Here is a 22,557-nt window from a genome sequence, read left to right as displayed (position 1 = left end):
TAATGGTCTTTTTTTTTTTTTTTTTTTTTTACAGGCGAAATATTAATGAGAGCAAATTCAAAAGGGTTAAGAGCACTTCTTTAACATTATTATTCTAAAGATTGAACATAAAATGCACAATTGAATTGTTTTTCTTCTCCAAACAGTAAACTAGCACTACATCGGCAATAGACCATCTCCATTTCAGATGTGCCATTGCTACAATAAACGCCTTGAATAGTGTTATGCAAGACTTAACTTTCATTACATTATGATTGGTATGATCAACATGTAATTTCATTACTCACCATTCAAAACTGGTCATGTAAAATAAATAAATAAATAAATCCCACCTGAATGACAGACTTGGTCGAGACAGATTTTTATTTAAATGGAAGTGAACTGCAATTTCTCAGATGAAAATGGGGCTGGGGATAGCAAAATTACTCCAGTTTCAGAAAAGTGTTTGAAATTTTACAGCATGTTTTTTTCTCACTAATATTCATTAAATTTCTGGTGTTGAAAAGCTTTAACTTCCTCTTTTTGAGAAATGTACTTAATAGTGCGTTATTTTATTCCATGTTCCCATAGACTAACATGCATGGTTGAGAAGCAAACAAAAGCAACGAGGGCAGAGAATGATTATTTCCATGCTTTTATTGTACCCTTAAGGTTAGTTTCCTGGATTTTTGCAAATGCACAAGTTTTGCTGGTTTTTACATTATCTTTTTACTTTCATTATTACAATATACATGGCCTCCAATGTGTCGTTTAAAACAACTCTACTATATTAACTATTTTTAAACTGTTTCTTAACATAAGTCACTGTTAAAGGCCTATGATGTAACAGGTCGTCTATGTCTGTCTGTCTGTTATTGGCGCTGAATGAAAAGCGCCTTTTTTCAGAAACTTCTTATTAACTCCATTGTCATTTGTATTGAAAAGAGGTAACAGGATAAAATTGGGAACACATTAAGTGGCTGAGATACATAGCTAACTTATGTCACAGCTTTGAATTGACTTGAGATGACAAGCTATCCATGCCTTGGCTCCAAGAGTAAATTTATATTTTCCACTAATGCTGTAGGCAGGCGATTAAACTAATATTTTGTATATGTGGAAATCCATGGTACAAAAATCAGAGCAAAAGAACTTGCTTACCGCAAAAAGATATTGTTTATCTGCTTCCTGATGAATGCTCTTAACCCCAGGAATTTTCCATAAATCCGGTGCAGCACAGTTTTTAAGAAGTCTCGCTCTCGTGGATCTTCACTGTCAAACAGTTCCAAAAGCTTTAAAAAAAAATATATAAAACAACGAGTTGTGTAAAGAGGCAGATTTGCAAACTCATACAAGCTCCACTTACAGGGATACCTAATTACTTGGTTTATAGTTTATTTCCTATGTTATCCATTTACCTTACTTGTTTTGCAATTAAATTATCCAATTAATACATAAAATAAATCCAACTCATCAAATCCATGTGGATTAAAGAAGTGCAGCCGTAAATCAGGGGTGGCCAATCCCAGTCCTGGAGGGCCATTCCACTCCTAGTCTTGGTTCCAACCTTATTCTAAATAGTTTAATTGAACCAATTAAACCTCCATCCAGACCCTGAAGTAGTTAACTGTATAATTTTACCTGTTAAATGTGGAGTGGAATAGCCCTCCAGGACTGTGACTGACCACCCCTGCCATAAGTGATACTGTAGGTATGTACTGTATAGGAACTGAAACTTTTTTTTTTTTTTTTTTTTTATTGAAACAATCTTTGATACTACCATTATGTGCCTACATTATCCCCCTGCATGGAGAAAACGAGGTCACAAAACAGGCATGTTTGCAGACTTTGAAAACCTTTTTCACCAACTGGGGCATGAGTTCCAGAGCTCTGCTTTGGCATGCATGCAGCATCTCCTGTACCACAGTGCCCTCTTCTCTACGACATGATTTGTGTATTAACATACACACAGACACACATTAAATGAAGGATATTGTTTAAAAATAATTCTCGCATTCAAAACTAAATGCAAAAAGGACAAAATGACCTTAAACCGATCATGATTGCAGGCACAAAATAAGACATAAGGCATTACAGAAGTTAATTTCTGCAAATATACCCTACGGTCATTCCATTACAGGTGAAAGAACTTAGTAAATATTTAATATTTGTTAAATTATCATCTTATAGACCTGTGTCCTTTGCTTCAAAACAGCATCCTATATCAATATTCCATTATGTATGAAATATATCCTTGCATGTTAATTAAAGCACATGTTCATTTACTTTTGACTGTGTTGCTATAAATACCTTACAATGAGTGACTAAGATACTTTGTGTGCCTCTGCTTCTCTACCAGGATCCTGGAAGCCTAGAAACAGTTCTCATTATCATCGAATCTGCAGTTTCCTCCCCCAATATGGTTTGATAAAGGATGCTGCTTTCCACTCCATGTGGTACAACACATCCAGATTTGGGAATGAATGCATGCACAGGATTAGCATAAAACTCCTCTGGCCTAAGGCGTCAAACCAATGCGCATGCTGGAAGAACTGCTGACGTCACCTTGTCAGTTTAATTCAGACACGCTCATCTCATTCCCCTGAACCTCAGTTCCTGGCAAGGAGAGCCTTTCCTCAGTGTAAACTGCTTGAACCTGCTACTGTACTAGAATAACAGCAAGCTAATGCAGCCAATCCAGTCCAGACTTTGATAACCAAGGCTTCCTACCTCTTACAGTATTTGCACTAGCAACCCATTCTTGTGTTGAAGATCACATGGTGATTTTTATTTTTGTTTTACTTGAATTAGGATATGTAGATTTCCTTTTCAATTACAAGAGGACAGATTACAAGTTGCTGCTGCTTTTTGGTACCTACTGTTGAGTAAATCAAACTGGATCCAGTGGTGTAACTGTATTCCAACCATGTGACCTGCAGCACAGATTAAGTTCCAGGAATCTGTAGTGCTTTATAAAAATCTACATATGCTTAAAAAAATAAAATACAAAATAAAGCCATCAAGCAAAGATTTCAGTACATCAGAAGGGGGTGAGTGATAATGTTACCATGAATAATCCAACCGGTGCAATCTGATGCATTTTTCACAAGTCTACAGTCCGTTTGACTTTTAACCCTTTCCGGTCCGATGTCGGAGCCTGTTCGACATCATCAAAAAAAAGTCAAGCACAGGTCTACTCGTTTTTTCTACAGAAAAAGCCTAGAAAACCTTTCAATGGACGAGTGAGACCGATAGGATCCAAGAGAAGCCGGAAAAAAAGGGGCGGATCTAAGCAATACACAGAGGCCTTGCACCACAGACCTAACACGGACATAAACAAACAAGATAGCTGCTTCCACATCCAGCACGCAAAAGAATATCAGACATTTGCAGAGCTTCATACTTAAGACAAGAACCAGTCTATGTCATATATCCAGCCAACAGGGGCCAGAATAGCGGACCAATGGAGAACAAGGCGCCCAAATTAACCCAACTATCCAATCACAGGGGTAGAAAGAGACCTACAAAAGCATGAGCGCGACACTGAAACGACACTCCTGACACGAAATCCAAGGCTCCAATACACAAGCCAGTCTCTGAACTGTGATAACCTGGAGAGCCAGCCTGTGACCAGCTGGGACAGAGATACCGTTTTCGGACACACTAATACGAGATAACTCTAATGGGAGTCCGTTTTGTGAGACGTCTAAAATCCTGAAAGTACTTGTAATCAAATCTCTATCTTAGCCCCGATTGATCACCGGAGAAAGAGACATTTGAAGTCGACAAATTGAAATATATTCAATTTATTGAGCTAGCAGTGCCAGAGTTTGTGGTGGAATATCCCAGACATAACCGGATGAAGAGAGCACATATTGGTGGAGGAATTGCTATTTCAGTGGAATATCTAAACAGTTAATGAATCTTAGTTCTTTGCAAAGACATTTACTTTGTACCCTGAAGTGGAGACAAAACGCAAGGAAAGCAGACCCCGGAATCTAGCCGACCTTGACAGCGGCAAGCTTCGAGCTCCTGTATTATTGAAGACACAGCACAGCTGGAGGAAGCAGCGCAAATCCGTTAAGTATTCAACGAGTAGTGTTGTAATCCTCTTATGAACTCGAGAACAAGCAGACCTTAAAGTAAAATTAATGTTTTGTTTTAAGTGGAATGTAAGAAAAGTATAATTGCTTTCAATTCATGCTTTGAATTAATGAACACTATAGTATTTGTTTGTATGTGATTTATACAAATTGATGTGAGTTTCATAAGGCAATTATCATTCTGCGTTTAGAATGATAGCGTTCTGCTATCTTGATAACTGATCATTCTTGATGGGTTGCTGGACGCAGAGAGTCTTTACCTCGCGAGAGTGAGAACTGCCTTCTGAACCGAAACTATATATGAGACTGATTTAATGCTGCTTTGATTACCAAATATTAACGGAAGGGAATATGTGTGTTACTAACGATACCCCTGTTAAGACGAACCTTCATCTTAAACAGCTGTCAGGAATGTAGTTGTAACCTTACGGGAATCTCCCATAGATTGCGTTGAATCGCTAATCAACCAGCGGGAGTGGGGGTGGTGGTGTTTGAATCTTATTTTATGTACTGTTTAGTTTAGTTAATTCTTCCTTTCTGTGTTATCTTAGTTTAGTTGTTGCACAAGAAACAGTCCTTGTCATAAATCCAGCCAACAAGGGGCCACGTCGGTACGAGAACAACCAACGAAAGACACTTCGTGGACTCAGGCACTGCCCAAAATAACCGAACTAGCCAATCACAGGGTTAAAGAGAGAATCACAAAACCCGCTGACTTTCGAGATGCAAGCTGAGGTTTCAAGTGTGCTGCTGTGTGAGCGAGCTTCTGTCTTCCTGTCGAGCTGCTGCGCTCAGACATGCATGCTGACCGCAAAGGAAGTGTGCACAAGTAGTGTCCTCCCTCTAGAGTTCTTGAAGTTCGGAGGGACGAAATGGGTGCTACACTGCTCTGAACAAAGTTGCAGAGGCATGGGAGCACACATGCTCGAATTCACACAAGGCAAGGAAAAACCAATGTTCTGAATAATTGCTAGAATCATCTTCTGACGAAGGGCCTTGCCATCTGTCCTACGAGAGACTGGATCAGTGACGGGATATTGCATTAATCTTAAAACGGGTCTGTTTCCACGTATCTGCATGAAACTAACTGAAGCAAAGCCATACAGAAGAATTGCCACAAAAACACTTCTACAAACTATATAACTTTTCAATTGCAACGCATTAGCTGAACTGAGTTACGTCTGATCCACGGAACTTTTCCCAGTGGGAAAACTGCCAACAACAAAGATAATGTTGCAAGCCTTGGAGATTAACAAGCTGATCTCCATTTGAAAATGAACTATTGGTTATTGCGAGCCTACGCAATGCAATGCGTACTGCAAAGTACAGTCTACATTGGCACTGCGGATCTGGAGACCTGCAGTATTCATCAACACAGATTGACGTCTGTATATAGAAATTGATAAGTATTCAACATGTCTAATATTAAATACTTTATGACTTGAGAAAGTAACTGAAGCAAATGCTATCAAGTGGAAACTGTTCTAGAAATAGAATATAACTTCCTGTTTTAGAGTGTGTAAGAAATGTATTATGTTTGTTTGGAATGTGCAGCTCAAAAGGAGTTGCCTCGTAAATGCAGAGAATTTCATCATTGCCCTATTTGAGTTAATTTGAATATATAATCATCTGAGGTTGATAACATTATTTGTTTGATATATCATGTCTAAACTAAATTAACATGGTAAAACCAATTTGCTAAATTAGGTACTGGAATGTTGGATTCCGTTTTGAACGGGAAGTTGAATTAGTTCTCGTGCATATTGACATGATCGATTACAATGAGAAACGAGTACTGAAAATACTAATGCACTGTGTGATAAGACATATTCAATATTAGTACATTAACCATGTATGCTAATGATGTTATGGTCGTTGTAATCGTTTGACTATGGAATCAATGAACTGCATATTACTTTTCACGCATATCTCTAACCAATAGCCTTTCCTTTCTGTAATATTAGATTAGTTGTGCACCCCTTTTTTCCTTAAATAAACAATTGGTTTGTATTTCTGACAAGTTGTGCGGATGTCAATTGTTGTCAAGGGAATGCGAGTTCTACATGATATCCCGAAACTAACATCTGGACGTTCTTAAATAGTGCACCTAGAGACTAATTTATATATAAATAAATAGTATAACAAAGTCACTAGCACTGAATTGCGAAAGGCCACTCAGTACTTTATCTCCAGCCAAGCACCACGCCTTGTTCGCTGTATTTTTCACATACCTCTTTATAGACGTGCATACTGATAAATCCTCTCCTGATCACTCGTTTTATCACCAAACTCCTCAATAATGTGATCCAAGTCATTATTTTATTACTATAACGTCTCAAAAAGCTCTGCAAATGTCTGTAATATTCTTTGAGCGCCGGATGCAGAAGCAGCTATATCCTTTGTTTATGTCCGTGTTATCTTTGTGGCTATCAGATACGCCCTTTTTTTCCGGCTTCATTTGGCTCCTCTCGGTCTCACTCAGCCACTGAAAGGTTTTCTCGGCTTTTTCCGGAGAAAAAACGACTAAAGACCTGTGCTTTACGTCTTTTTGGTTAGTCAATTAGCATCAGGACTAGTGAAAAAAAATACCAGAGACCAATGCAACAATATGGAGTTGAGGTTCTGGATCAGATGGCACAGAAGTATTGCGTGAAAGTTGGCTCAGAAGGTGATCTGTTCAGGTGTTTTACAATGTATTGGATCTAGCAGCCATCAACTCCTGGTTACTTCACAAATAATGCATAGAGAAGAACTTACCAAAGAGAGAACATATTTTACAGTTTCACAGGAACTTTGCAAAAAGCATTTGGAACAGAGGGAGACTGCCAAGCGTGTACCCATAACTGAAGCTGGCAACCCCGCCGAGAGCCGTAAGCGACGCCAATAACAGGTTGGCAAGTGCAATAAAAATAAAACTTCGGACAGCACGTGTGGAGAAGCACATTATCAGTGTTGATTGTGCACAGCCTTAGATTCAAGGTAAAGGAATACCCTTTTGTCAGAAAACAAACCCAGAGAGAGAAAAGTTACTTTTTTTTTTAAATACCTGTGCTGCTGCACTTTGAAAAAAGTTCTCTTCTGAGTTTATTTATCTATGTTGTTTAGTTACTTTTGCGCAACTGATAATAAACAGATTTCTGTTGAAAAGATAAAAATGTATTGCTATCATTTCAGTTTTATAAATATGTATGTTCTAAACCGATGTCTGTTTAGATGTTTATTTACATTTTCTTGTTTTGAATTGTAAAACAAATCTTTATATATATATATATATATACACAGAGAGAGAGAGAGAGAGAGAGAGAGAGAGACACACATATAGATCGATATAACATCTCAGTGCCTGTAGAAAGTCTACACTTTTGGTGCTCAAAAGGGATGACTGTTTCAGACCAATAATGGACCTCGGGGTCCTCAACCTGTTCATCAAACAGAGGAAGTGCAACATGTTGACAGCACAGGTTAACAGATTTAAAGGTTTTAAAAAACAGTGATGGTTGTTATCCTTACTGTTTTCCTAATTTGCTTAAATTAAATTTGCTTAAAAAAAAAATGTTTTAAAAGTACAAGCTTATGCTTTGTGCTATGTTAAACTTTATTTATTTGGCCCCCCTATGTTTTTTTTTTTGGGGGGGGGGTGGGGATATAAATATTTATGTAGCATCCCAGAGTGGTTCTCAGAGAGACGCAGGAGAATGAATCCGGTTTACAGCTTTTATTTGTGCCTGTCAGACTATTTTTCAAACTCAACACAATGAATGAAAAACTTCGTATTCAGACTCACTAGTAACATAAGGTGGCCAAATAAATGAAGTTTACTGTATATATATATATATATATATATATATATATATATATATATATATATATATATATATATATATATATATATATATATATATATATATATATATATATTACACACACACACACACAATCCTCAACTTACAACACACCGCACTTATGACTCTTTTGCATTATTACCCTGCTTTGACTTTACGACATCGATACGGCATTTACGACACAGCGAGACCCGAGCCATGCTTCATGTGCGCATGCTAAGTGTCCTAACTGCAGTACCTGCCATGGTCGCCCAGGCTCAATCTAGCGTTTTTTTTTTTTTTTTTTTTTTTATGCATGTAACTATTTATTTTTAGAATTTATTTGCCCTTAACAATGACTGATAAGAGCAATGGACTCAAAATGAAACCTAAGCTGTGAACTCTGTCACATGATGAGGGGCTTAACTTCAGGAGATCATATTTCCTGCTGGGAGTACCACATACACACACTGAATACGTCATTGGAAAGCCCCGAGTCTGTACTTTTAAACAAGCCAGGTAGGTGTCCGAGTAATATGCGTGTAATCACCGGGCCGAGTGTAAAGATTTAAATAAATATTTGCACGAGTACAATATCGGGTTAGTTTTGTAAAACTACATCTGTCTGAAGTCCGGAACGTAACCCCAATTTATAACATTGTTCCTATGGGAAAATGTGCTTTGACTTACAACGCAACTTTCAGGAACCAATTGTGTGGTACGTGCAACATCATAAAATCAGAGAAATCACATAACAGAAAAAAAAAAAAACCACCCAACACACACACCACCTAGGGATAGCCAGTCCACCCATTTTTGTCTCACACTATCCTTAAAACGACTTGTTGCGCCCTATGTCCAGCGGCTGCAAAATTCCAGTCATGCCCCCCAGGATAACAGCCACATCGGTGTTGCACTCCTACAGCTTCTGGCGCACAGAATCATGTAGATGGCTTCTAAGCAAATCAAACGCTAACTGTGCCCTTTTTTTCATTAGTGCCCCTAGCCACCTGTCCCATACAGCTTTCACCCACTCCTTCATTCTTCTTTCCGCCATCGAGTTCAATTTTGTTCCAGCTGCGCAACATGCAAGTACCACAGTGAAGTGGGATTTCTCATGCCCTGAGGTTTTTATCTTAAGTTTTCTCTCCACTTTAAGTGTGATTGGAAGGCAATGTTTCCGATTTGTAGTTGTTTCTCTCTCAATTTAATAAAGCGCTGGAATTCTAGAATTTTATTTTCATAATCGTGGGGCATTTTTTGCGAAATCCGTGTTCTATTCCTCAACGAAAGCCTCTCTCTTCTCATGAACCTGTGTGTCAAAAAGACAATGATTCTTGGTAGTAAATCTCCCTCCTGACCTGTGAGGGCGCCAAGTAACGGGAACAGAGTACCCTGGACTACTTGGCCTGACACTTCGTTCAGAGGGTTAAAAGGACGTCTGTCATTTAGAAAAGGGGCGGAGCCTCAATACACGGACTCATCAACCCAGAAGGGAAATGTGGCAGCCACGGATTGGAGGACTGGCTGCAATAGTTTACCAAAGGGTCATGAGTGACGGTATAAGTAAGGGTTGAATCAACGTAATCTGTTCCTTCGTTTTGGTTAATGGTAAAAAAAAAAAAAAAAAAGCCTTGAAGGACCTGTATTGCAACTATACGTATTGAGTGTTTGTTTTTTGCCTAATTGTTAGGTTGTTATTATTAGGCAGCCAGATGCCAGCACAAACCCAGAAAAGCACTTCACCCTTTTCACAATAAACTGTATTTGTACCCCAATCACTAATTCACACACTTAAACAGACTTGTATGTGTTTTGTGTTTAATGTGTGGATACAATAACAGGACTATTTTGGGACCAACCCAGAGATTATAAAGTAATGCATGCCGCTGTATTACCTACCAGCTTTATTATTAACCGTTTTGCAGTTATGCGCTGGACATAAAAGAAATACACAAACCTTTGCACCTGGATTATAATTGTCTGTCTGTTCTTTGATCACCTGCACACTATTAACCCCTTTGCTACACTGTCACACCAGTAAAGCGGCCCTTAAAATGATCTTTTCCTAGTTCACAGGCTACCTGAACAGGTTAACTCACTGCTCTTCAACCCACTCAAACACAATGTTTTCCACATCTAGCCATGAACCTGCTTTTGCCATAGATTTTAGCTGGTCTTTGTTTCACATTCAATCACCTGATTTTACTGTACTGATTTTTCACTAATACCAAATTCTCTTTCAGCAAGGCGATTGCCATTTTTTTCAGCAAATTCCACAACACGTAATTTTAACCTGGCTGTGCAGCTTTTTCTTTTTTTTACCAAAACCCCCAATTTCTCCATTGTAGCCTGTATTATTATCCTTGACAGCACAACCATTAACTTCACTCAGCTCTCAATAACCCAGCTGTTGCCTCAGGATACATTGGCAGGGTTATTACTTAATAGCGTTGCCAACTTCTAATGGGTGAAAGTTACTAGATCCACCTTAATGTCTTGGATTGATGGAACTCTGGTGTAAGGGGAGGGGGGTAGGTAAAGTCTATGCATAAACTGCTAAATGACAGCCACTAAACCTATAGGAACAGCAGAGAGTTGGCGGATAGGCAGGATCTAGGTCATTAGCTGCAAATTGACAGTTGCTATAACCTATAGAAACAGCGTTATCTATATTCGAGTATTATGTTTTAGATAAGTATATTCTTTTTGAAACAGAAAGTCACTAGATTATCACTAGATTTAATTTGCAGTAGCTAAATTAGCTCTCCGTCATGTCTATAAAGTCACCAAATCTAGCGACAAATTCACTGTAGAAATATTTACAAACATCACATTCCGTTATTTGCATGTTGCACAAAGTGTCGCAAAGTGTTTGAAACTAAGTTATCCTGATAATTTCCAGGTTTAATTTTGAAAGTCAGGCTCATTGATGCACAAAACGAGATAATAACTAGGCTTGAATCCATGGTAACAAATCATGATTAAATAAACATGCTTCAGAGCAGGATAAAAAAGATTAATCCTGACTTTAAAAACCTTAAAACAGCATCACCTTTTTTTACTTTTTTTTTTTTTTTTAACTGGGACACGACACAACAAATTTTCCTAGATATATAAAGGATCTATATATAGCAGGGTGGTTGGCTCAAACCGCTACATTATATATATATATATATATATATATATATATATATATATATATATATATATATATATATATATATATATATATATATATATATACACACACACACACACACACACACACACACACACACTGTGTGAAATAAGAATAATCTGCACTGTATATCAGTGGCTTTATTTTTGCATTTAGCTGACATTCAAGGTGACTAAGGGGTTGTTGGGGTTTAATAGGTTTTAAAATGTTTAATTAGACAGTGTTTTTGCATTTCTTTATTGTGTTGTTCACAGAATGTTTGTTCAATTGTGCCTGTAACAATTCCAATTATGCATTACCAGTTTATTAATTAAATACATCAGTGTAGAAGACACACCGGTGTATTAGTCGCTCCCCCCTTTTTAGGACCCCCTAAAAATACCCAGAAATTCAACTTTTATAACAGTTTTTAATGTAAACAAATTAAATAAAAAGCATGGAATTACCACAGGCATAATTCTGAATGTCTAGCACAAGAAAAGAAAAAAAAAAAAAAAAAAAAAAAAAAAAGCTTGCATTCATACTTTGAAAGTTTCCTTTGCCATATTTTTTCCCAACAGCATTAGATGCTGGCTCTCTAACCTTTTGCTGTTTTGCCGTCAACTGCAGCAAACATTAGAGCTCTATTTAAAGCACATGGCAAATTTTCACATACTGGGAAAACTGTTGTTGTACCTCTGATGAACCTCAGCCAGCACTCTGGGCTGCACTTTGTTCTAAGCAAAGTTCAATAACAGGAGGTTAGCTTCAGTTTAAATCAGGATGACTAGCTTCAAGCCTGCCAGAGAGTAGGGCAATTCTGAATTACATTTTAGCTAAATGCTTTCATTGCTACTTCTGTTGTCAATAAATATTTTTAGGACACAGGATGAGACCACTTTAGATAAAAAACAAAAACATTGGCAATGCAATTCAAAGAAGCTTAAGCACGTGACTTGCAAGTAATCGAGCATCACATATGAGGCCTGGAGTGGTTAGCTACAAAATGTTGGACTACTCTAAGGAAGCACCTCCGAATGGGAAATCAAGGATCACTTTGTTAACCTTTAAGAAACGTCAGAAGTCAGAGAATAAAGTATGTTTGGGTTGAAGCACCTGATACTATATGTATGGAGCAACATCTTTGAATTGATCTTTCCACTTGTCATAACACTGAATGCAGGTAGACAGCAAGCTGCTCCTACTGGAAAAGCATACTGGAATTTGCACTTGAATAATTGCAAATTAACTGATTAAAGTGGCCACATAGTTTCCCCAGGTATTGTATCTTGTATAAGCCACACTGTTAGTTACCGTGCATCCCACAGGAGCCTACACAACCGGAATATAGCATAATTGTAATTCCTTAAGTTAAACGCTTTGTCCAGTGGCTCAGACAAGCCTCAAGTGGACGGTTTCACATTTGATCTCAATACCATCAAATGCTGTGAATGTTTACATTTTAAACAGCAGGCTACAAATACAGATTTATCATATATACTGAGCATCAAAAGAAACTTATCACTAAATTTGAGCACCAAAAGGAACTTCAAAATATATCTGAGCAACAAAAGAAGCCTATCACTTATATTTGGATAAAAGTTACTAGATGTGATCAAAAAATGGTTTTAGGACAGGTGCGGCGACTATTGTGCTCATTAACAATTGACATCACGAAGATGCTGCAAAATGTTCTGTCGATCTTGGGCAGGTGTTGTGACTCTTGGTCTCCCAGTTCTTGGCCTGTCATTGACAGAGTGTGTCTGGTTATACCGTCTTGCCAGGTTTGAAATTGCTGGCTGCGAGCACCCATTATGGTGAGCCACAGTACGCTGCCCTAGTCCAGCCTCCAACAAAGTGATTGCACAAAGGCGCTGCTCTCTTGACAGACGTGGCTTTTTTTGTGATTTTCTTTATTGCTTTCATTCATGCATGCAATGTAATAGCTAAAAGCACTCCATATCCAGTGTCCAATCAACTGCCTCACTAATTAGGTGATTAAGTGCATATGCTCCAGTCATAGTCCCTCAAGCGTGTCATGGTCAAGGATGAATGATCGAGTGACTAAAAAGAAACCAAAAACATTTTGTCAATGTCCATTTATATACCTTTTTTTTTCGAAAATAGATGTGTTATAATAGTGATAAGTTTCTTGTGATATTCGGTATAGATTTAAAATACAATAACTTACCAGAACGGGGATACAGAGAATGAGATTATACCTACCTGATGTTCAGTCTATTTTTTCCTCAAATAATGCAACTTCTCAGTATATTTCAGTGACAAAGTTAGTGTGGGATTCTAGACAAACTAAATTAAAATACAGCCCTGTAACATTTCGAACACTGGTTACTGGACTAAAAATGTTTCAGTAAACAAACTGCAGGAGAACTATAAAACATAAGGGAAGTGACTCGCTTCTTGCTCTCGTTCAGATAATTTGATTTAAATTAATTTACCACCAAAAGCTTTATATGTGCTTTCAAGCGTGATTCATTTAAAATAAAATTAGGTATAACATGGGATGGTAAAAAAAACGCTGTCGTAATGGTAAAATTAAGGACACTGCTGGAAGCCTGTCTGTGAAATGGAAGTGGTGGAATAACAGAGAATAGCAAACTTTTTTTGTAACTGGGGGGTCACAAAATAACTAACAGTTTGCACATACGCTATTATCACAAAATAGATAAATCCTCTCAATCCTCGGGCTTTCCTAGCGCGGCTGAGCTTGCCCTTGGTGACTACACCGACTGAATCGGCTGCATACCCCGGCATCGACCGCGGTTTTTCCCTCCGATCGCGAGGTTGAGAAAACAGCACCTTCCCGGTCTCGACCGACTCGGCACCGGTGTAAACATCTTCACAAAGTTGTCATATTCACGCCTAAATATGGTCATTCCCCGTAGGCGGCATAGGGTTAAATTATGCAGAATGAAAACAGGAGCTTGTTGAGATAAGAATAAAACGGAAAAACTATATTACAACATTTTAACTATATTACAACATTTATTCTGTTTCATGTGTTTTAATATATGTTTATACAACATTTAAAAAATATCAAGAAACAAGTGGATAAACAGACAATGTTTCATAAAAAAACTTGTGTTTTTTTTTCATTATTACTAATAACAGAATGAAGAACTATTATATATACACAATATCTAATATCTAGCGTCCAGTAACCCTTTAAGGTTAACATAATCACACTAAAGTGGGTTTCTAGGGCCGCAATTGTGTAAACACGATAAAAAAAGCACTTTGTTTTGATGACTTACAGGGCCCACCATGCTTTGCAGTACAGCCTTGGAACACATATCAACGATAGGGGAAGTGTGAACAGGCTGGCTGGTGGGGAGGTCAGCCCAAGAAGTAATGACCTCAGTACGGTGAATGAATGTGCTGTTGCACCCGTTTATTAAATTAAATAACAAAAACAAAACGGTTTAACAAAACAGAACGAACAAAACAAACACTCAGCCAAACAAGTATCGTGCTGATGCTGAACCATTACGAGTAGCAATTGTTTTCTTTTAATTCTCTCTCTCGTACCTCCTCACTGTAAACCCAACTCCGAGTGAGTGATTCATGCATCTATATATACAGCTGTGCCAGGATTCAATTACTAATTAATCATTCACTTGAATCCCAGCATGAGAATGAATTTGTGTAATCCCTGGGCCCACAAACAAATACACTCTTTTCTCTGCACGTGAAGTCCCATCCCTGTGCCTAAATATAAATATACATTTTAAAAATCACCTGTGCACCAATACATACACCAACAATAACACAAAACACGCACAGGAGCAGGGCACCCTGCTAAAGGGAGAGACTGAAATTAACTTCCTGATAGTTGTGTTTTTCCTGTGACATCACTGAGAGGGGTATTTAGTGTCTAAAGGGCAGAAACGGTTTACAGCCGGGGGGGAAAAAAAAAAAAAAAGCCAAATACTGTAAATCTGATGTACTTGACATATTATATTAGAACATGTGTTCAGTTTTGTGTTTTGATAGATATGTTTTTACAACATTTATAATTAATGTGTAAGCAGATTATAATTTCATGAACTAAATGTATCAGGTATGTTTATTTTTCTTATTACTGTTAATGGAATGAATAACTTATTTTATTTATAAATATTTATTTGAGAAAATAAAAATCAAGAGTAGTTTTCATTATTGCTTATTGAGAATAAACATGTATTATGACATTGCAATCCCTCTGGTGAAACTGTCTAATTGGCCAAAACATTAACATTTTTCAACAAAACTTTCAGGAAGTAGTGCAAGGTCCCTCGGCTCACAGAATAACGTTTTTATACATGTATCTCTAAGCAGAATACATAAAAAAAAACTTAGTGTTGAAAAAAAAAAAGTGAAAGGTTTATATGGTTTCTGAAGTTCTTTATAATGTTCCCTAGAGTGTTCTGAAAAAAAGGACAGTTTCCAAGATGCTACTGTAAAAAATAAATCTGTGAATTTTTTTATAGGAAGAGTGCAAATTGCAGCCAAAAAAAACAGGTCCTGGGGGAGCATTCCACTGAAAAATACTTGGTCCCAAAAGAGTCGAGGCATTTCGCGTGTATAAATACCTAGTATATTTTGATGTATTCTTTCATTCGTGTGTGTGCCATTACCTGAAACGATAGCCAACTTTTTTTTTTTTCTGTGTTGTTAACTTTTACTCAAGAGAATCTCTCTTATGAACATCAGTCATGTTCCCACAAAACTGCAGTCGTTTCAATCAGCACCCCAGCTTTGTTGCAGAAGGGCCTAAGGTCATCGCACTTTCAATGTAACACATGATCATCAAGATTGCAAAACAAGTGGTACTGAGTAAATGTATAGGTAGTGGACAAACAAATGGAAACACCAATGTAAAGTCACTTAGTAGGGCGTTGGGCCATCACGTGTGGCCAGAGTCTACCAGCCTCTGGAATTCTGTAGGAGGGATGCAGCACCATTCTTCCACCAGAAAGTCAATCAACTCATGCCTGGTTGATGGAGGTGGAAAATGATGTCTCAGGCGTTTTTCCAGAATATGCCATAAATGCTCGACTGGGTTCAGATCTGGTGATTGAGAAGGCCATGACATATGGATAACGTCAGGTGTCATGCTCATCAAACCATTGGGCGTGCTCTGTGGATGGGGGCATTGTCATCTTGGAAGACAGCGTCGCCCCCCAACAGGAAAGACATGCTGCAACATAGGGTAAAAATGATCACTCAGTATCATTAAGCAGCGATTAGCATTGACCTTGCCTTCTAAAGGGAATGAGAACACACAAATTATGCCAGGAAAATGCGCCACACAACATTACGGAACCTCCAGAACCCTTCACTGTTGGAAACAAGCACTTGTTTAGGTTGGCGCCACACATGCACTCGTCCATTTGTCGAGAACATGGTGAAGGACGATTCATCTGGCCATATCACATTTCTCCACTGCTCGGAAGTCCATTGCCTGTGCTCTTTGCACCACAGGACTCGCAAACGTGCATTTCTAGGTGTGATGAGCGGTTTGTGCACTGCAACCCGACTATGGTATCCCGCTCTGTGGAGTTTTCGGTGGACCATTTTTGATGAAACTGGCTGCTCGCGCCCCAGGTTGAAATTTGCAGTCAATTGATCTGCAGTTGCTTGCCCGTTTTGCCTTGCACTTTGAATTAATCCACGAATATCATGATCCTGGAGTATGCGCTTCCACCCACTGTTCCCCTTTGCTGATGATGTCGGCATGGAACTCCGAGGAGAAAGACATCACCTTAGACACTGTTGCTCGTGACACATCAGCAAGTTGAGCTGTCTTGGTCACTGAAGCTCCTGCCAAATGCACCCCAACAATCACCCCTCTTTCAAAGTAACCGAGGTCTCCTCTTGCAGACATGCTAGCCATAATTATAGGCAACCAGGCCTGTCAAGCACTTTTATGCATGACCCTAAGCATGTTGGGATGTTATCTGCTCCATTAATGCATGAGCCACATGTGTTGAAACCCTTGCTTTCAATATACTTGGTGTCCCTCATTTACCCAGGTGTTTCCATTTTTTGTCCACTAACTTAGGCAGCTTTTGTATACAAGCTACCATAAATACCATAAATGTGGCAACAGCTCGTCTTGTTTTGTTGTTGTCTAGTGTGGAGTCATTTGTAGAAGACAGACTCCTCTGCTCTGCTTGGTCAGTATTCTAGCTGGTTGTGGTCTCTGAATAACAGTAACAGTTTCTATTCTTTGTTGTCAGTCATGTATGGGTACACATTGTAAAGAATTAATTTAATATTTATGCCATGTTACTCCCTGCTATCACTTGCTATTTGGCTGCATGTGATGGTCTTTACTCGAACTCTAACTCTGCACACGGTTGTGTGTGGAAAATAAAAGCCTTTTTGTTATGTAGGTAATTAATATATCTTACCTGTGTTTGACTTACTTTAATACAACTGGGTATATCAACACAGCATCACTCATGGTGCTGCACATTTCTTACTTGTTGCCTGCTGATACAGTCCTAGCAAACACTGTTGGCTGTAACTACAGTGTAAAATGTATTCTTTTGATCACCAAGTCCCAGTTGATTGGTTATTCTTCTAGGTGATAGCTCCTTTCAAGGTAAACTGATACAGGATTTACCAAACTGAATCACTTGCACTTTTGTCAGTTTGCAAGGTTTACAGTAACAATGCAGCGACATCCTCTGAATCTCAAATGTTAATGATGTTGGTTTAATCACATCCTGCTTAGTACTTATGTATACACAGTTACTGAACTATTTTGTATATGTATTTCTCTGTTATATTTTCTTCATCAAGCATTAGGAATACTCTGAAATATCTATTTTAGACAAAGACATTAGCAATTATACAGATGTTTTCAATAAATCAGCAATCATTTAACAAGTGATCAGAAGCACTTTAAAAGCACATCATTTTTAAGTGTAAGCTGCTTGATTTAAAAAATCTCTGGGGTATAAATACTGAAGGCTAGAAATATTGAAAACAGATGACAGAGCTGCAATCCAGCAGGGACTGTGTTTGTGTTCTAAGATGCTGTGTTTCCAAATGGCATGCAGAGTCTTCTTTGGTCAGAATGTCACTAACCCCTGCTGTTAATGGCAGCTACACAGTTAGCAGTCAAATGATGTTTTTATTGACTTGCTGATAACATTCCATGCAAGAAAAATTAATTTCCTACAGTATGGAAAAAATTACCATCTTAAAAGGCATGTATTTGCATTACAGATAAATCTGGTATTGTTCCAGATGGACTGTAAGTGACTGCCGAAAACAACAAGTCTGTCAGACACATACATCCCCCGGCATGCTGTAAATACAAAATTTAGCTACCAGTACCATAATGTACAGACAGATGGAGAGACACATTCAAAAGCTCCCACATTCTTATACTATTAAAAACTAGGGCCTCACCGATTAACAGATTAATCGGATCGATTAATCAACTAAAGAGATAAAAAAAAAAAAAAAAAAAAAAAAAAAAAAAAAAAAAAAAAAAAAATAAAAAAAAAAAAAATGTTTTTTTTAAATCATACAGTATATAGATCGATAGATATAAAAATAAATAAATAAAGTCAACTAATAGTAGAAGATCTGCATTTTCTCCGTGGCAGTCATATCATAAGTGAGCGGAGGCGGGACATACAGTTGACAGTCTTGCGAGGTTTAACCAGTAGGAGAGACAAAGATCTGTCCCTTGTTATGCAGGTGTCCAATCATGAGGGAGCAGAGTCGGGACAAATATGCTAGGGTGCGCGGTGTACGAATAGCTGAATTTCACATGATATTGCTAATTTTAGAGACCATTATTGCGAATTATACTGAGAACTTAGAAGTGATACTTAGAACTGCTTTTTATAAATTGAAAAAAAAAAAATGTCACAGTGGAGATCTCAGTCAATTCGGTTACAAATCAATTTAAGAAAAGATTCTTAAACCGCCTGATTGATTCTGTTTACCTTGGCAAGCAAGAACTGCCATTCAGAGGGTATGACGAAGGCACCAATTCCACAAAGAGAGTTAATTACGTGGAATTACTTTCTCTGATTTCTGACTATGACAGCATGTTAAGCAATCTCTTGTCAATAGCCACAGTATTCTCGGGTACCTCTAGATTGAGAACCAAAAAAAGTAGAAGTACAAGAAGCCAAGTGCATAGCTGTAATGGAAAATTAAGACAATGGGAACGCAGCTCAGGCGTCTTGTGTTTTCAGGTATTTCACCGACAGTGGCCCAAAAGGACAGTAGTCCTGTGAAAATGTGTTACAATTACAAAAATAAAAATGATAATAAAAATGCTTTTAAAAAAGACCAAATTCTCATTGAGCTTATTTTATTTTAGATTCTATTGATTTTTTGGTATTAATATGCAGGACAGCTGCAATAAGATCGTTACCTTTATTAAAAATGTGCAGGGATAATTCTACCGATTAATCAACTAATGCCCATAAAATAAGCAATCACATTTTTAATAGAGTGACAGCCCTATTAAAAACACATTATTGTACTATTAAAAAAAAAAAAAATTTTATATATATATATATATATATATATATATATATATATATATATATATATTATATACACACACACACACACACACTGTGTGTGTATGCATGCATGTGTGTATACACACACACAGTGCCTTGCAAAAGTATTCAAACCTCTGACCAATTCTCTCATATTACCGAATTACAAATGGTACATTGAAATTTCGTTCTGTTTGATATTTTATTATTAAACACTGAAACTCTGAATCAATTACTGTAAGGTGACATTGGTTTTATGTTGGGAAATATTTTTAAGAAAAATAAAAAACAGAAATATCTTGCTTGCATAAGTATTCAACCCCCACACATTAATATTTGGTAGAGCCACCTTTCGCTGCAATAACAGCTTCAAGTCTTTTGGGGTAAGTATGTACCAGCTTTGCAAACAGGGTCGGATTGATTTTGGCCCATTCTTCTTGGCAGATTTGCTCCAGGTTGTTCAGGTTGGTTGGACGACGCTTGTGGACCGCAATTTTCAAATAGTACCACAGATTCTCAATGGGATTGAGATCAGGACTTTGACTGGGCCACTGTAGGATGTTCACCTTTTTGTTCTAGAGCCATTCCAATGTTGCTTTGGCCTTGTGCTTAGGATCATTGTCCTGCCGAAAGGTGAATTTCCTCCCAAGCTTCAGTTTTTTAGCAGACTGAAGCAGATTCTCTTGCAGTATTTTCCTGTATTTTGCCCCATCCATTCTTCCTTCAATTGTAACAAGATGCCCAGTCCCTGCTGATGAGAAGCATCCCCACAGCATGATGCTGCCACCACCATACTTCACTGTAGGGATAGTGTGTCTTGAGGCACGGGCAGTGTTAGGTTTGTGCCACACATAGCGCTTTGAGTTTTGGCCAAAAAACTCTACCTTGGTCTAATCTGACCACAAAACCTTTTCCCACATCGCAACTGGGTCACTCTCATGCTTTCTGGCAAACTCCAGATGTTGTTTCAGATGGTATTTTTTGAGTAATGGCTTTTTTCTTGCCACCCTCCCATACAGGCCAGTGTTATGCAGAGCTCTTGATATGGTTGACTGGTGCACCATTACTCCACTCCCAGCCACTGAACTCTGTAGCTTCTTCAAAGTGATTGTTGATCTCTCTGTGGCTTCTCTCACAAGTCTCCTTCTTGTTTGAATGCAGAGTTTTGAGGTACGGCCTTTTATTGGCAGTGCCTGGGTGGTGTGATGCAACTTCCACTTCCTGATTATCGATCCAACTGTGCTCACTGGGATATCCAAACACTTGGATATTATTTTGTACCCTTTCCCTAATGTATGCATTTGCATTACCTTATCTCTAACTTCTGTAGAATGCTCTTTGGTCTTCATTTTCCTTCAGATTCACAGCCTTACCAAACTGGGAGCTTCCACAGCACAGGGGTTGAATACTTATGCAAGCAAGATATTTCAGTTTTTTATTTTTCTTAAAAATATTTCCCAACATAAAACCAATTTCACCTTACAATAATTGATTCCGAGTTTCAGTGTTTAAAAATAAAATATCAAACAGAACAAAATTTCAATGTACCATTTGTAATTCGTTAATATGAGAGAATTGGTCAGGGGTCTGAATAGTTTTGCACACACACACACACACATATATAGTTTGTCTATCGTTTAGGTGTGATGTCATAGCAAACAGGAACCAATTCAGAACATGGGTTGTGGTTGACCTGGACTGCCCCATATTTAGGTCTGCAACCCCGTTCACATTTGTGTTTTTAAGGCGCCTTTGCGTGTTCACTTATGTCACTGAAAAGCAGGCCTAAAATGTGGCAAATTTATTTTTTATTTTTTTAAATGGAATAGCAGCCTGCACTCAGAACGGACAAGAGACTGGGATATAAAGTAATCCTTTTGTAGCAGATATATATTAAAAAAACAAATGGACAATTTTGGACTTACTGTTATGGTGTGTAATAATCCGAGCTTACCCCCCCACCCACAATCACATTATTCTCTTAGAACACGGAGGTATTTAGAACATGAGAAACAGCAACTTGCTAGTGTTGACAGGTATAAATATTTATTTTTGGAATGGATATTCACTCAGATTGCAAATTACTATTCAGTTGCACACAATGACTGACATTCAAAAGACAAAACTTTCGACTGACCACCTAACAGTACTACTGTTCCCTCCTAATAGAAGACACGACATTAAATACATTACACGTTTCTTCTCATTTATAAGTATTTGTTAAACCTGCATGAATACCGTCCGTTTACAAACGCAATCGTTAAACTATTATATCCTTCACTCGTTATTATTATTGTTATCATTATTCTCTAGTCCCTAACCCTTAACAGTAAAGACTGAACGTTAGCATTACCCCTTCTCTTGGAAGATTATTGAACATATGGCTATAGCAAAACACTTTTCCCACATGTAAAAAGACAACTTCATTAAGGGAATCGGTCTCGTCTAAATGCAGTAATACGCCGTCACATATCAAACACACTTTGCTCAACATGAATGATATATAATAAACCACTGCTCTAGTGCCAGTAGAATAACAGTAACAATAATAATCACAATCAAACAAAGTCTCGGGTATGAAGTTTCTAATGATAACAAACGGAAAAACACTTACCTGCAGCACAAACTTCTGGTCAATGTATCGCTTTGCAATGCTAGGCTGGAAATCAGGATTTTCCAAGAACCTTAGAAAAAACTCGTACACCAGCTGAAAAGCAAGCATATACTGTACTTATACGGCTATCCAGAAAACTGAGTATGTACACGGATATGAAACTGGTATTTACACATTTGTACAATTAAGGACAGACAATTGTGTGGCCTGAAATGCAAACTAGTATTTTCTATTAGGACTTTACATGTTACCATATGACAAAATCATCTTTACTTAGAGCTGGTACTACAATCACAACTCTACGGCAAGTATTAGGACAAATGACTAAATGCATAATGAC

The 22,557-nt window shown here is 37.9% G+C and overlaps 1 protein-coding gene across 3 annotated transcripts in view; it reads right to left on the bottom strand.

Annotated features, from left to right (window-relative positions):
* LOC121315959 (serine/threonine-protein phosphatase 2A 56 kDa regulatory subunit alpha isoform) overlaps window positions 1-22,557 on the bottom strand; it is a 91,301-nt gene that overhangs the window by 7,694 nt on the left and 61,050 nt on the right. For all 3 annotated transcript variants that reach the window (XM_041250596.1, XM_041250595.1, XM_041250597.1), the window contains exons 4-5: window positions 22,218-22,310; window positions 1,141-1,271 (exon numbers count right to left, since the gene is read on the bottom strand). In XM_041250596.1, coding sequence (XP_041106530.1) covers window positions 1,141-1,271; window positions 22,218-22,310 — 224 coding nt within the window. The remainder of the gene's footprint in view (window positions 1-1,140; window positions 1,272-22,217; window positions 22,311-22,557) is intronic.

The sequence above is a fragment of the Polyodon spathula genome, chromosome 5, assembly GCF_017654505.1.
Source record: "Polyodon spathula isolate WHYD16114869_AA chromosome 5, ASM1765450v1, whole genome shotgun sequence".
In the NCBI taxonomy this organism is placed as follows: domain Eukaryota; kingdom Metazoa; phylum Chordata; class Actinopteri; order Acipenseriformes; family Polyodontidae; genus Polyodon; species Polyodon spathula.
This window is presented reverse-complemented; position numbering and strand designations above follow the sequence as displayed.